Source organism: Trachinotus anak, unplaced genomic scaffold (assembly GCF_046630095.1).
Source record: "Trachinotus anak isolate AG129_WGS33_773 ecotype Australia unplaced genomic scaffold, CSIRO_AGI_Tana_v1 ptg000003l, whole genome shotgun sequence".
Taxonomy (NCBI): Eukaryota; Metazoa; Chordata; class Actinopteri; order Carangiformes; family Carangidae; genus Trachinotus; species Trachinotus anak.
Genome location: NW_027273854.1, coordinates 25180093 through 25195785, shown reverse-complemented (window position 1 = coordinate 25195785; position 15693 = coordinate 25180093). Strand labels below are relative to the sequence as shown.

Here is a 15693-nt window from a genome sequence, read left to right as displayed (position 1 = left end):
ACACACACACACACACACAGGTGAAAAAAATGGAAAACAGGATATTTCCATGAGCAGTGGTCTGGTGTCCCTCTGTCCTGAGGAACTGACCTGTGTTGTTTGGTACTTGTGAACTACACTGAGTAATCTACTAGTTTTCATTAACTACCTGTGTTGGAAAAATCTGAACATGGTACTAACAGTTACAACTTGCGACTGTAAAAAAGTCTTCCTTCTTTCTAAAGTACAGTATGGGAGTGAGAAAGGAACAGTGAACAATGATAGATAACATCTTTCATGAATATTTATGGCAATGGAAATTATATATATTATATATTATATATATATACATATATATATATATATATATTCTATATATAAACAGATCTTCATAAACAGATAGATAGATAGATCAATAGATAGATAGATCACACAACAGTACAGTAATCTTTTTATTTAGAAAAAATGTTTTAAACAAATTTAATTACCAGCTTTTGGCAAACAGTCAAACATTTTGCTGAATAGAAGGCAGCGCTTAACATTAATGATCTCGAACCGTAAAACGAGTTAAATGTGCACAGTCATGCAGAAATACTTCCTCTCACTTTAGATTCTAGTGTTTAGACCAAAGACATTTCTTTCTGCTCAGCATTCTGCCTCTAGAGCATTAAATACAGTTCGGTCAATGTCAACCAAATATCCAAAACAAAGCAATACAAGGCAAATATCAAAACTGCAATGGCACATACACAATATAAATCAGCGGGCATTTGTTTCTTCAGGGCGCTGATCTTAACAGTCTTTCTTGGTAAACAATATCCATAATAATCAGAAATTCATACATTAAAACAACAGCTCATCAGCATCAAGTCTGAGGCAGTAGATTTCACCTTTTACCACCTACACATGTTAAGAAGACCCCAACCCACAACAGGCAGCTGACACTCAATAAAACAGCTCTCAGTTGGTCAAATACCTTTACTACGTGGAGCACAGTCAGTCTCTGTAGTACAAAACTATTTGCTATAAAACGTCTGACACCGGAGGGACTATCCTTCTTCAAAGAACATCAGCAGGAACCAGTCATGACCTGAACATTTCACTGCTGGACAACCTGTAAACACTGTCTGAAGTGGTCTAATGTGTTCAGGTTTACAACGGGTTTCAATCCCACACATAAGCTGCAGATCACATGTCTTTGCATCTTACAATGTAGCTCTGTCATATATTTAAATGACAGTAGTTTTGTGTTGCAATTCAACATTTTTCAGCATGTTAACAATAAACAGACAGAATCAGGGTCATAGGAAACCGTTACCGTTACCGTTAGCAAATTTAAAGAAAGGATCCCATCAGTACTTAGCCCACTGCCATGTATCAATGCAGTAGGGAACAGCTCTCTTAACTTCACAGCCACACAGGTTGATGATTTTGTTGATAGTACTGTAGCCTCACTGCGTGCAACTCTAGATACTGTGGCCCCTCTGAGGAAGAAGGTAGTGAGTCAGAGAAGGCTAGCTCCATGGTACAACTCAGAAACACGAGCTTTAAAGCAAAATTCAAGGAAGCTAGAAAGAAGGTGGCGTTCTACTAACCTGGATGAATCTTTAAAGGCTTGGAAAGACAGCCTGTTGGCGTATAAAAAAAGCCTCCGTAAAGCCAGAACATCCTATTATTCATCATTGATAGAAGAAAACAAGAACAATCCCAGGTTTCTGTTCAGCACTGTAGCCAGGCTGACAGACAGCCACAGCTCTGTTGACCCATCTATACCTTTAGCCCTCAGTTGTAATGACTTCATGAGCTTCTTTACAGATAAAATTGTCTCTGTTAGAGAAAAAATTCACCATCTCCTCCCCACAGCTGGTTCAGATGTATTGTCCAGTTCAGCAGCCTCAGAGTCAACTGTAACTGGCTTATATTTTGACTGTTTCTCTCCTGTACATCTCCCTGAGCTCACTTCAACAGTTTCTTCATCTAAACCATCAACTTGTCTTCTTGACCCCCTTCCAACAAGGTTGTTCAAAGAGGTTTTTCCTTTACTTGACACCTCTATATTAAGTCTGATTAACTTATCTTTATCAACTGGTTATGTACCGCAGGTTTTTAAAGTTGCAGTAATTAAACCTCTACTTAAAAAGCCTACTCTTGATCCTGACGTTTTAGCCAATTATAGACCTATATCCAACCTCCCCTTTATCTCCAAAATCCTTGAGAGGGTCGTTGCAAGCCAGTTATGTGATTACTTGCACAGGAATGGTTTGTTTGAAGACTTTCAGTCAGGTTTTAGAGTCCATCACAGCACAGAAACAGCTCTGGTTAAGGTTACCAATGATCTCCTCATAGCCTCAGACAATGGACTTGTCTCTATACTTGTCCTACTAGATCTTAGTGCCGCATTTGACACCATCGATCATAAGATTTTATTACAGAGACTAGAACATATGGTCGGCATCAAAGGAACCGCACTAAGCTGGTTTAAGTCATATCTGTCAGATAGACTCCAGTTTGTTCATGTTAACAATGACTCCTCTATCATCACAGAAGTCAGTCATGGAGTTCCACAAGGTTCTGTGCTAGGACCAATGCTCTTCAGTCTATATATGCTTCCTCTGGGAAACATTATTAGGAGGCACCAGATGAATTTCCATTGTTACGCAGATGACACCCAGCTGTACTTATCCATGAAGCCAGGTGAGACTAACCAGGTAGCCAAGCTTCAGGTGTGTCTTAAGGACATAAAAACCTGGATGACCAGTAATTTCTTACTCTTAAATTCAGACAAAACTGAAGTTATTGTAATTGGCCCAAAACACCTCAGAGATACACTATGTGATAATATACTGACTCTGGATGACATCACCTTGGCCTCCAGTGCTACAGTCAGAAACCTTGGTGTCATTTTTGACCAGGACTTGTCCTTTACTTCACATATAAAGCAAGTCTGTAGGACAGCCTTCTTCCACCTGCGCAATATTGCTAAAATCAGACCCATTCTATGTCTAAAGGATGCTGAAAAACTAGTTCATGCATTTGTTACCTCAAGACTGGACTACTGTAACTCTTTATTGTCAGGATGTCCCAAAAATTCAGTAAAAAGCCTCCAATTGATCCAGAATGCGGCAGCACGAGTACTGACAGGAACGAGGAAACGAGATCACGTCTCTCCTGTGTTAGCCTCTCTGCATTGGCTCCCTGTAAACTCAAGAATCGAATTTAAAATCCTCCTCCTCACCTACAAAGCCATTAATGGTCAGGCACCATCGTACCTTGGAGAGCTTATGGTTCCCTATTTTCCCAATAGGACACTTCGCTCTCTAAATGCAGGTCAACTTGTGGTTCCCAGAGTTAGTAAGAGTAGAATGGGGGGCAGAGCCTTCAGCTATCAGGCTCCTCTCCTGTGGAACCAGCTCCCAGTGTGGGTTCGGGAGGCAGACACCCTCTCTACCTTTAAGATCAGGCTTAAAACGGTCTTGTTTAGTAAAGCTTATAGTTAGGGCTGGCTCGGGTATGTCCTGACCCATCCCTTAGTTATGCTGCTATAGAGCTAGACTGCTGGGGGATTCCCATGATTCACTGGGCGCTCTCTCTCTATTTCTGTCTCTCTCCCTCTCTCTCTCTCAATGACTTCATGCCATTAACTTTGTTTTTTTTTTCTCTCCCGTAGTTTTGTGCTTCTCCTCTCTCTCCCTCTCTCTGTCCTCATTCTGCAGGTATCTCTGCCTCGGGAGCAGCAGGATCCAGATCCACCACTACTCATCTTTACTATTACTATTACCTGTCTTTATTATTAATAACGCCATTACCGACACAGCTGTTCCTGGTCTCTCTCTCTTCTCTCCCCTCTCCTCCCCCTCCCCCTCTTTCTATCTTCTCCTAAACCCAACCGGTCGAGGCAGACGGCCGCCCACCCTGAGCCCGGTTCTGTTGGAGGTTTCTTCCTGTTAAAAGGGAGTTTTTCCTCCCCCCTGTCGCCAAGCGCTTGCTCGTTGTGGGAACTGTTGGGTTTTTCTCTGTAACAAAGTAAGGTCTTGACCTTACCCTGTAAAGTGCCTTGAGATAATGTATATTATGATTTGGCGCTATACAAATAAATTGAATTGAATTGAATAGGAATGTGATTAATATTGAAACCTGAACTTCAGGGTTCAGTTCTGGAAATAGGAAAACTACATTCAAAATCATGCTGACATATGTAATTATGCAAATTACTAAAAATTGCAACTCTCTCTTGTAAGCTTTAAAGAACACCATTTCCCATAATTCTTTGGCCATCACAGGTTAAACATCACCAGTCTGACACAACACCATCCACGGTGAATGGTCATTAAAAGAGAGCACTGGCGGATATTATGGAAGCTGTAGTGTTTGTTTTGCTAAACAATTAAATGTGAATTAATCCTGACTAGCGAGTGCTGTACTAGATGCCAATTTGAATTTCTGTGCTTAATTTCATGGGAATGGAGATTTAAGTCTGGACCAAAGTGGTGGACTTATCCACCAACGCTGCCATTCCGACAGCCACGCCACCGCCGCGGCTAAAAACAAGAGCAAATTATAAGGAGTGCGGCTAAAAACAGCAAAATCACAAACTACAGTTACCACAAACTTTATTGGTTAGTGGCAATTTGTGGTAACAAGGATTTAAGTTATGAAGGAATTAAGGGCAAATTCAAAGTGATTCATTTGGAATAGTAGAGCTTCTCCCAGTTGTTAGCACTGGATGACTGGGCAGATCCCATTGACCAGCAGTGAGGGAGTGTAATGGGCAGCCCTGTGCGTAAACCTTTTTTACTGGATGAACACAGGCTTAGACATGTGGTAACTAAAAGGGTTAGTTTTAAAACAAGAGATCTGCATCAGTTCATCTCTGATTCCTTCATATTTTCCTTCTCCTCCCACTGGTCCTGTATCAACTCTTCAAAGCTCAACAAAGAGTCTTAGACTGAAGGATATTGTTCTTCATATTAAACCTCTGATTTTCATCAACTTTAAGTTCATAAAAGCATTTAAGTCACAAACTACTGTAAATACGAGGAATAAGAGGAATTCATTTGAGGTTAGTAAGTGCAGGTGTGGTTACTCCAATTTGACAGGACTGTCATGAGTCTAGCTTTACCAATAAAGTGTATAACCTTCATCTGCTCTGCTAAAAATCTCTGTCTTATCAAGTCACTGGATCACTGAGCTTCACCACCAGGTTATTCATCAAATCAAATGAAGACTTCTCAGAAGTCTGCTTCACCAACAAAACAATTCAAGAGAAAGGATTAAGTTCTATAATGAAGAGCCTAAAGCCTGGTGCAAATGAGAGTGATCCTTTTTAAATGAAAGGTCTCATATTGTATAAATATGAGATGTGTTTTTTGATTATAAAGCAGGTCTAGGTTCTAAATAAATACTGTGAAAGTATCAAAGCCTCAGTCCACAGAGAAATGCACACAGCCTGTATTCTGAAACTGAGCCTTAAAACCAGCCGTCAGGACTTGCGATGTAACTTTGTGATGTCATAAATATACATTCACTGCCCTCAGCTATGTGTCCAGCATGGCCCAACCAGACCCCTGCACAACCTTACAGGATTTGGTTTCTCTGAGTGTTTACCTGAAATCTGCTATATTTTTATTGGATCACTCAGAAAAGTCAGCCAATCAGAGGAGAAACTCACAGCCTCTCTTCTGATTGGCTCACCAACTTGTTGTTACTAGAGCTGCAGAGAAAAGCCTGAGAGAGGAGATGTAAAACTACATTGAAAGTTTTTTTGGTTCTTAAAACCACAAATATCTTCTTATGTAGATCAACACTTAAAAATAAAACACCAGAAAGGTGTAAAACGTGGGACCTTTAAGTTCTATAATGAAAAGCCTAAAGCCTGGCACAAATGAGACTGATCCTTTTCAAATTAAGACATTGCAAGTAAGTAGCTGGAACACATAGAAGCTTAAATCTTACAGTATATGTGTTATATATTTCCACTACATTCTGTAGTCATAATGGACCTGCTGGATACTTTACGTTCTTTGTTGTACCAGTTGTACTTTTTTTGTACTCAGTGTAGACATATTTACTTGCATGTCGCTTTTGTTCGTTGTGAATAACATTAAGTCTGTCCGTATTACAATACTTTGGTTTTCCATTGTTTTCCATTCCATTGTGAGGAACAAATCTGAGATTTCAATTGTGAAATCAAATATTTTGAAAAGAGTTGGAATTTTTCTGTGAATCAAGTTGTGACTTCTTTAGAATAGTCATAATTTTATAAGAAAAAGATGTAATATTTCAAGACTAATGCTGCATTTTCACAAGGATATTTTTAAATACAGCTGTAATTTAAAAAACAGTTGTCATTTTAAAAGAAGTAACAACAATTTAAAAAAAACAATAGTATTTCAACAATAAAGTTGGATTTTTCCCCCAAAAAAACAATTTTACAAGAAAATCTTTAAATATTTTAAAAAGTAAAAGACAAAGTTGTACTTTTACAGGATAAAGTCGGAACATTTCAAGAGTGAAGTTGTACTTTCATGTTAAAAGTTCAGAAGGAGAATAAATTTGTAAAATAACATGATTTTAATCCTCTGTCGTCATAAAAGAGGCCAGTCAGCTTTGACGTGTCATCTTAAAGGAGCTAGTCATAAATGTTACTATTGCTACATAGCTAATGTTAGCATTAACAGCGGTTTACCCCCAGTCTAGAAGAAAAGTTGCAAGTTCAGCATCAAACATCATTCCTTACCTCACCGAGAGCTGTCTCCAGCTGTGGAAAGTAACCTTCTTGTTTTGCTTCTATTTCTATCACTTCTTTTCTTCTACTGAAGTTAGCATGCTAACCAGCTAGCCCCTACCTAGTTGGCCCATCTAGTACTTTCCAATACCAAGTCACAGTGTCCAGGCTATCTAGAGACATAGCTCTGCTCAGAGGACATATCATAACCTTCTGCATTGTAAACACAACAATAACTGAAGCTCTTTGCAAGACTGGTAAGTAAACAGTTGTTAACGCTAATGTTGGCAATTTAGCAATGGCAAAACTTACAAACAGCTCCTTTAACTTGCAGTTTGTTTTACCCATAAGCTTGTTATTCTTTCAGATTTTGAAATGAAACCCATTATATTATGTACAACTTCATAACTGAACCGAACTAATAAAGCTTAGGGCTTTATTCTTATAACATTACATCTTTTTCTTGTAAAATAACAACTTCATAAAGTATTACATTTTTACATAAAATTATGACTACTTTTGAAATGTTGCACTTATTTCTCATATTCTAAATCCAGGGTGAAGATGTTTTTATTACCAGAAAAAAAAATATCTGCTGCATACATTTTTCCAGACTTTCTTGTGATTTATAAATTACTTCATGATTTTACCTCTTCAGGCCTCTCAACTTTATTAAGATATAGCTCTGGTCACAGCTGGCTGACACATACAACCTGTGACGAGGGGCCACATTTTAATGGGTCATCAGCCAAAAATGCTGGGAACTACTAAACTGTCATATCGAGCCTCAGTGTGAATACGCTCAACATAAAGCAGAACACACTCCACACCACACCTACAATACTACACACGTATGTAGTGCAAACACACAAAGGTGTCATGTCAAAATAAATGAAACAAAACAATGTGTGATTAAAGTGCAATGTTTGGCAAGAAACAATCAGGGATGATTTAAACATTGTTTGATTTCTGTCCTGTTCCTATTGGGCCACAGTCTCATCCTTCATTGCTGAACCAACCAACCCTGTTCCTCTCGATGTTTTTCCTCTTCCTCTTTCCCACACACTTTTTCACTTTAATTTCTCTTCTCGTTTCCCTGTGCCTGCACCCAACCTGTCCTCCACCCCTGCACACCTTCTCCTCCTCCTCTTCTTCTTTAGGACCCAGCTTCCTGTTCCTGTCCCAAGGCCTCTAACAGGAGTCCCATGGGTGTCCGCTTCAGACCGATGCTCTCCAGTTTGTTCTCCAGCTTGTTCTTCAGGCTGCGTAGTCTCACTGACGCATGGATCAGAACCACTGTGAGGGAGCAACACAGACACAGGGATGAAGGGATGAAATGCTCTCTAGTTAGCTAGTTAAGTTAGTTAAGTTATTAATCTCAGCTGCAGAGTGAACCAGGCCTCTATTTTGAACATAGCTATAAACATAATGTACATGTCCACAGCACAGATTCTTTTCAATCATCTCCCTTTTTTCACCTGCTATGAAGCTAAAAAAAATGCAATGAAACACTTCCTTAACAGGTGTTTCATAAAAAAAGTCTTCCTTCAACTCAATGGGCATAATCCCTCCCATTCCTGATTTCTCTGGGATTTTTGTTTTGTTTTGTTTTGTTTCATTGATTTAAATGTGATCAATAAAAAGTTTTTCAAAATGCAAACTAAAAGCAACTTGAAACACTTAGTGAATGTAAACTGTGCTGTTATTGGCCTCAGTGAATTAGTTTCTGTGGAACAGTACAAAATGCTGAATTTAACATGTGAGCCAATTATACTAGAGCTGATTCAACAGCTTTTATTCTTGTTCTTCAAAATAAATCTTGTATCCTGAAAGAGAGAGTTGTTGAATTATTTTCGCTACAGAAGCTTTCATGAAATATTGTATTGTAACTTGTGCACAAATTGTATTTTGTGTGCAGAAAATACACAAAATAATAAAAAGTTAGAAAGTTCCACTTGTCCTTTACTTGCATCACATCCATGAAATTATAAGTCTCACTTCTCATATATGTATAAAACGCTGGCTAATATGTGTTTAATCTTGCTACAGATGAATGTGTTGCAACCAATTAATATCATATAAGTCATGTGGACATTTTTAAGGATCCAAGCCACAATGGAACCATTACAGCCCCATTATATTTGTTCTACTTTTTATCATTATTATTCCTCTTCCATAGAGAAGCATTTGTGCAGACAAAACTGTAAATGGTGCAAAGGGGAGATGTGTCAACCATAGAGGAGTGCTGTACTGTAGGAAGTAAGGTGGAAGCGATTTGGTTCATAGGATACTGTAGGGGCTTCACATGCCTCCACCTCCAGCCTGACCTCCACCTACACTCAGCATGTACAGTATGCCACTGGTACCCTGGTGACTGGTGATGTAATCTTATCAATAAACGCTACAGTCACACTAAATTCTCTATCTGAGAAAGGCCTTTTCTGCAAAAACAAAGGACAAAGAAAAAAGGACCTTGTTGTCTTACATTACCAGTGACCAAGCTTTAATCGCAGGATAACCCAGTCTTTTTCATCTGCTGTTTAGTTATTGTGACTGATTATTTTTACTGCAGGCAACGCCGTTGCGAAAAAGTAAAAAAGGTGATCAATTAAACCACCAGTTAGAGCCCTGTTTGTCAGAGTGTCCAGCTTCTCAGTTGCCTTTTGGGTCTGTGAAGCTCCAGGTTGACTTGTGCCACGCTGTACAATCTGCTTTACCTGCCTGTGAGTCTAGTTCCAACTTGATAAAAACCCATTCAAAGCTGCAGACTCTTTTTTTATTTCTGCAGCACTTTTCAAATATGTTGGAGTGCCAGCAGAAATTTCACAGATAAAACCAAAACTATCAGCTGACTAAAAACCACAGTCAGAAAATACAGGTCAACTTGTTGACAGGTGAACTAACCCTCAGAATGTAAAATATACTGTAGATTGTTCAAAGGCAACAAATAGGCCCTGTAGAGCACTGACTGATGGATTGATTGAAACAAAGCTAAATACATTTGCAAGAAAAAAAAAAAACCAGCAGAGAATCCATGCTCCAACTATGCTCAACGATCCACCACAACACCCGTGTCATTCAGATCAAACTGAAGGATCAAAGGAGATGATCAAAACCTGACGTTCAATCAATCCCGGAGCAAATCAATATGTAACAAGTCCCCACAACTGTTCAAGATATTATTTTTAATCCACATGTTTTCAGTTTTGAAGTCAAGCAGATATTTAAATTTCAGTGCTTTTTGGTTTGTCAGTTCTCTATAACTGGTTTTGTTTATATTTCTGGAGATGACAGTCTTATCTGCCAACTGGACCGGTTCCCAAAACTCGTGTCCTCAGGCAAGAGTGTGAGCTAATTTATTGCTCTGGTGGAACATGCTGATATCTGTGTGCGCGTGCGCGTGTGTCTTACTCAGTATAGGGAAGGCTATCCCAAACAGGAACACAGCAACGCCTCCCAGCACCGATATGAAGAGGTAACTTGCCAGAAGAATGACCAACACACAGATTGATGGGTGGTTTCTACGGAAACGGCGGACGGGAGCTTGGTTCTCGGCCGTCCAGACGAAGCCAAGGAACAACAAGGTGACCACCACTGCCCCAACAAACAACTGGGTGGGCTGGAAATACCTGAGAGCAAAGACACATTTACCAACACACAGGAAGTGAGAGTCGGGCCCAATACCCACACTTACAGTGTTAGCAAATTGTCAAGTGGCTAATTCATAACATCACATTATTTAGATGGTTTCTGTCTGATAAAATGTTGGAACCCATTTCTCAAAGTCTTTCATAACAGGATACATCTAATATTCATGCTGGCAGTGTCAGATTTGCAATATTAATGTCATCAGTCTGATTCAGAAGAACAGATCGGTACGTGTGGAGGTTCAGCCATATTGGTTGTGTCTGGACAGGAAAGATAACTTTCACACTGAATCCAGCTTTGACATTTTCATGTCTGATGATTAATGTCAGATGTGAAACCAGCGTGTAGACACACTACAACTGAACTGGTGTTGAACAGGGACTGTGGTGAATTGTGAGTTACACTTAGCTCTGAATATCTGTCTGAAGCCACATTAGGAAAAGTGCACATCATGTGCTGGTTAAGTGTAGTGTGTTATTTTTCCAGCATGGGACACACTTGCCTACTACCTGGTGGTGAGTGAACATCCACAAACACTGCAAGTGTGGGCAACAGAACAAACACAAACACATTTTTCTTTTTGTTGACAAATTTCATTAAAATGCTCCTCTGTGTGTGTGTGTGTGTGTGTGTGTGTGTGTGTGTGTGTGTGTGTATCAAAGCCTCTGTACCATAGAATTAAAACTATGAAAAAAACATCGTTGAGCCAGACTGTTGTAGTGGGTGACATGTTCTATCATTACCATGAACACACACATACATACACACACACACACACACACACTGTAGCTTATACTGACACACATCGACTTGTTGGCCCTCACTGCAACACCAAATACACTCGGGGGAAAAACTCAACAACAGCAAAAAATGCACAGTTTCCTTCTGTTTGATAAATGGTTATAAAAACTACAATGACCAGCTGGTGAGTCATTTAAAAAGTGAAACTAAATATTTGAGGTGTTTTTAAAGATGTATGTGGTCAGATCATTCAATATCACTATTGTTCATTATCATGTTCCTGAACTGTCAGCTGTTGTGTTGCACCACTGTAATTTTTGTACCTATAAAATGTGACACATTGCATTGTGGGACTGTTGGTAGAAAGTAGAGTGTGTTTTAATGGCATTATGGGAATTTTTGAGAGCACAAAGTACATAAATGTCAGAATTCAGACTCACTCTGATGAAATGTCAGTAAATATGGTGCACCACACAATAACAAGGAGTTATTTACAGCTCTGGCCTTTTTATAGAATTTGTTGACAGTAAGAAAAATACAGAATAAAGCCAGTCTTATCTTAAAGGGACGCAGCTCTGTATACATGCAACACAAGTTAACTGTTGTTTAAATCTCTTAAATTATTATTGAATGTCTTTGTAGTGATAAATATATATATATATTAATTAGTATCTCATGGCTACACAGACTCATGTCTGAGTTAAAGGATATAGCAAATCAATAAATAGGAATGATGTCAGTTTTTAAAAAGGGTAACAATCCCTTGAACTGACTCACAGCCTGTCCTCTTCCTCCTGCCTTCAGTGTTAACAGATGATGAAGATCAGCACGAGTGTAAAATGAAAACAGAAACAGAAGAGAGGAAGATGTCACCCTGATCCTCTCCCTCTCTCTCATCTGTCACTCCGTGTAGGCTGCAGGAGTTTGTGTCATGTAGACATCGTGTTGCAGGAAAACAGAGAAAATCCACATAACTCCAGAGTGTTTCCTACAGACTTCCAGTATGTTCGTTATGGATAGGGGGGGGGGGCGTCACGTCAGCATAATCAAACTTACCCGACTATGAGCAGGAAGCCCAGCGCTGACAGGAAATAGTTGCTCTGGTAGTACAGCAGGTTGTTGATGATGCGGTTGTTCCAGCGGTCCAGGTCGCGGACATCGGGCACCGCGAACCTGGCCGAGCTCAGGAGAAAATCATCCAGGCTCCGGAGGGGTGGCGGCCGCACGTCTGCCATTTTTTACTGAACGACTGTGAACTTGGTTTCCCAGAATGCAACGCGGGGGAAAAGGTGGGAGGACGCCGCGCGCTCGCTGTCTGACGAGGCGCGTGCCGGAGCGATCCAGCAGGGCCCCGCAGTGAAGAGGGGAACAGTTCCCGGGCCCCGCAGTGAAGAGGGGAACAGTCCCCCAGTCCTGCATTGAAGAGGGGAACAGTTCCCGAAACACAGATGCCTCTGCGCACACCGCTCATTCACACTTCACACACTGACTTTTATTGAACTCACAACATGACGAGGTGATGCAGTTCATCTTACCCCGACTCTATGACACATATTCTATTTTTTCAGACCAGCTCTAGTTAATATTTTGTTTAAATGTTGTCTTCTTGTTTCACAATTATATCGTTATCGTGCGAAAACAACATCTTATCTTGTCATTATCCCAAATGACAAGATAATTAACTTGTGTAAAAAATGTTTGCAACTACAGCTTTTTTTTTTTAATCATAACATAACATAGGTTATTTATTATGCAACAGGGTGACACAATATAATTCATTTCATTTTGTTTATTTATTTAAAGGGGTATTCCACTGATTTCACACATAAACTGACTTGGCCAGTATGTAGCCAGTAAAAACAGCTGCATTGTGTCTTCTGTGGCTCCTTGTCTAGTCTGAAAAAATAACCCTGATGATGTTATTGGGTTATTAGGTATTAGGTATTAGATGACGGTTATTTTGAAAAACTTGAGTGCTGGTCAGGTGGGAAGGAATTAACAAAAGATCTGTCAACTTACATTGGCCTATGGGAAATTGTAGGCTGTTTTTGCGGCTTTACCCATAGTAGAGCAGTTACTAAAGCCACTTTTACACTGGTCAAAAGACCTGCTAACTCTCACTAAGATCTGGCTTTTGTTTTGCAATCTGAAAGTTTACAATCAAGATTCACTCCTGGGCCAAATTGCCCTGCAGTAACATTGGGTATTTAGGCTTCAATTAGAGGACCGATAAATATGACACCTGGGTGAACATGCTCATTTTTACCCCTTTTATGTGCTGTGACGTCTTTCAGAGCACAAACACTGTAAACAGACCTGAAAGACACAGAGGCTGACACAAACCCAGGGAAGAGACATGACGGATCCATTTTACCAGTCTGCAAGGCAGTTAGTGGCTCAATGTCTGAATCTATGTTTGTGTGCACTGTAACTGCATGTGATGACGTTGCACCCTGCAGTTGTGTGTCTGTGTCCTCTCAGTCTGAACTGAAAAGCAAACTCAACTGGCAGTGAGAATCAATCATAAAACAGTCAATCCCCTTTTTTAGCAGGTTTACCAGCGTTTAACAAAGCAGCTTTTACACACTAATTTAAGTGTAAAAAGAGTGTAAAAGTATATGTGTGTGTGTGTGTGTGTGTGTGTGTGTGTGAGGCCTCCCCTGGTTGCTGTCTGGCCATTGCACACAGACAACAAATTTTGGGTTGTGTGTCTCTTTTGGACGCTCATTAACACTCACTCAGCTGGCTGTAGTGCCCCTCCCCCACCCACTCTGTGTTCGTTCAGCTCATTCACTGCTGCACTGGTTTAAGGGGAAAACACATACATTTTGTTCTTGAGTTCTGCTGATAAAACCAAAACTTGACAGACAGACATTTTATCAGCATCAGTTTGAACTGTTTCATCAATGGATTTATTTTAGTCTGACCGTGTAAGGCATGCTTTCTGTCTACACTGAGACCTAACATTACTGTAACTGAAGAGCAGCATGTTTGTATGTTTGCGCTCTCTAGTGCGTTGCTGTTGCTGTTGTCGGCAGCTGGATTGGGTCTTTGTGCTTTGAGCTGTTCCGAGTTGTGCTTGCAAGCTACTTTTGGCTGAGCGCACATCAACTTATTTAGCCCAGTGGTGGGCACTCACACTGTGAAGCACAGCACTTGTTTTCAAGTTGGGACATATGAAGGATGAATTGAGCCCACGTTTTAAGACAGCAAACATCCAGGTAAGTCAGAATAAGACAGGTAAGACAGCTCTGTCTGACTGTGTGTTCATGTTTATGGCAGGCTGAGTGATTAATGATCACTAGGACCTGTATAACGTTCTGTCAACCGTAATTAAGTTTGACACATAGTACAGCAGCGTTGGAAGGGAGGCTCTTATACAAGTTGTTGAGCCTGATCTGTGGTTTCTGATTTGACTGTCAGTCCTGCCCTGAAACAACTTTGTAGATTCCAGTCAAATATGTGCTAGTCATTTAGCTGCAAAATGGCAGGAAAAGCTGTGGGTGCCGATTGTTCAGGGTGTTGGTTTGTTGTGTGCAGTGTGCTTCAGGGTGTAAACAGTTCACCTTATAGTCAGCAAGTGTTTTTATATCAATAGACAGTTGGACAGTTGGATGCAAAGTTGAAACTGGAGAAAATTACTCTGAATAAATATTGTGAATCTTGCATAAGGATCATGGCACCACATGTGCAGCAGCCCATCAAAGATTTAATTCAAATAATTCATTGAAATCAATATATTTATATCTATTTATTTGAATTCTGCAACAATATCACTGATTTAACCAAAACAGCGTTTTAATAAGTAATGAATGTTTTTCTTTTTTGTTTTTTTTCAATTTTTTTTATTATTTCAACAAGGATGAGCAGGCCACAAATTCATCACTGTAAAATACAAAAAGACATTCTTGACAAATGAAGTCCCCATACCCAGTTACATTAACCCCGGTTGTGCACCACTTCCTGGAATGTTCCTATGGGCGAGAAACCCTCCACCCTTCCACCGAATAATGAATGTTTTAAACTTTGACGTGAGCAGAGTAGAGGGGAATGGCTAATTCAACTCGGAACACCATACTTAGGAACACCATACTACATGCACAAATAGAAATAGAAACAGGAATAGAAATCCTTTATTAGTCCTACAGTGGGAGAATTTGCAGTGTCACAACAGCAAAGTAGAAAACTGCAAAATATCAGTAACAAAATACTTTAAAGAGATAAATAATCAATAATAATAATATAATATGTACACTTGGATATTTACACATGTGTACAAAATAGCAGCATATCAGGTGTATAGTGGGTAGTTCCTCTCTTTGCTCTCAAACAGCCACAGTTCATGTCATGGATCCAACAGGATGTTATCAAACTTTTTTCTGAGGCTCTGCTCCATGTTGACATGACTGCATCACATCATTTGCATCTGCGGATTTGTCAGCTGCACAACCACCTGTTCTACCACATCCCCAAGGTGTTCTTCTGGATCTTGGTCTGGAGACTGGAGAGGCCACTGAAGTTCACTGAAGTCACATGTTGATGAAACAAATTTGAGACGACTTTTGTTTTGTGAAATTGTGTTTCATCCTGCAGGAGGACGC

General features: G+C 39.9%; 1 protein-coding gene across 1 annotated transcript; it reads right to left on the bottom strand.

The window, feature by feature from the left end:
* Positions 1-6233: 6233 nt before the first annotated feature.
* On the bottom strand, positions 6234-12374 carry praf2 (PRA1 domain family, member 2). The gene is made up of 3 exons (XM_071474850.1): positions 12149-12374; positions 10115-10332; positions 6234-7999 (listed from the first exon to the last, which is right to left on the bottom strand). The coding sequence occupies exons 1-3, from the start codon at positions 12325-12327 to the stop codon at positions 7860-7862; spliced, it is 537 nt and encodes a 178-aa protein (XP_071330951.1). The 5' UTR covers positions 12328-12374; the 3' UTR covers positions 6234-7859.
* Between the last annotated feature and the right edge of the window lie 3319 nt (positions 12375-15693).

Bases quoted from the DNA above. Each gene is read 5' to 3' on its own strand.
- praf2 (XM_071474850.1), bottom strand. From the start codon at position 12,327: ATGGCAGACGTGCGGCCGCCACCCCTCCGGAGCCTGGATGATTTTCTC. The intron at 10,333-12,148 runs GTAAGTTTGATT...CTTTGCTCTCAG, and splicing joins GGCTTCCTGCTCATAGTCGG to GTATTTCCAGCCCACCCAGT. The intron at 8,000-10,114 runs GTAAGACACACG...GCTCCCTCACAG, and splicing joins GATAGCCTTCCCTATACTGA to TGGTTCTGATCCATGCGTCA.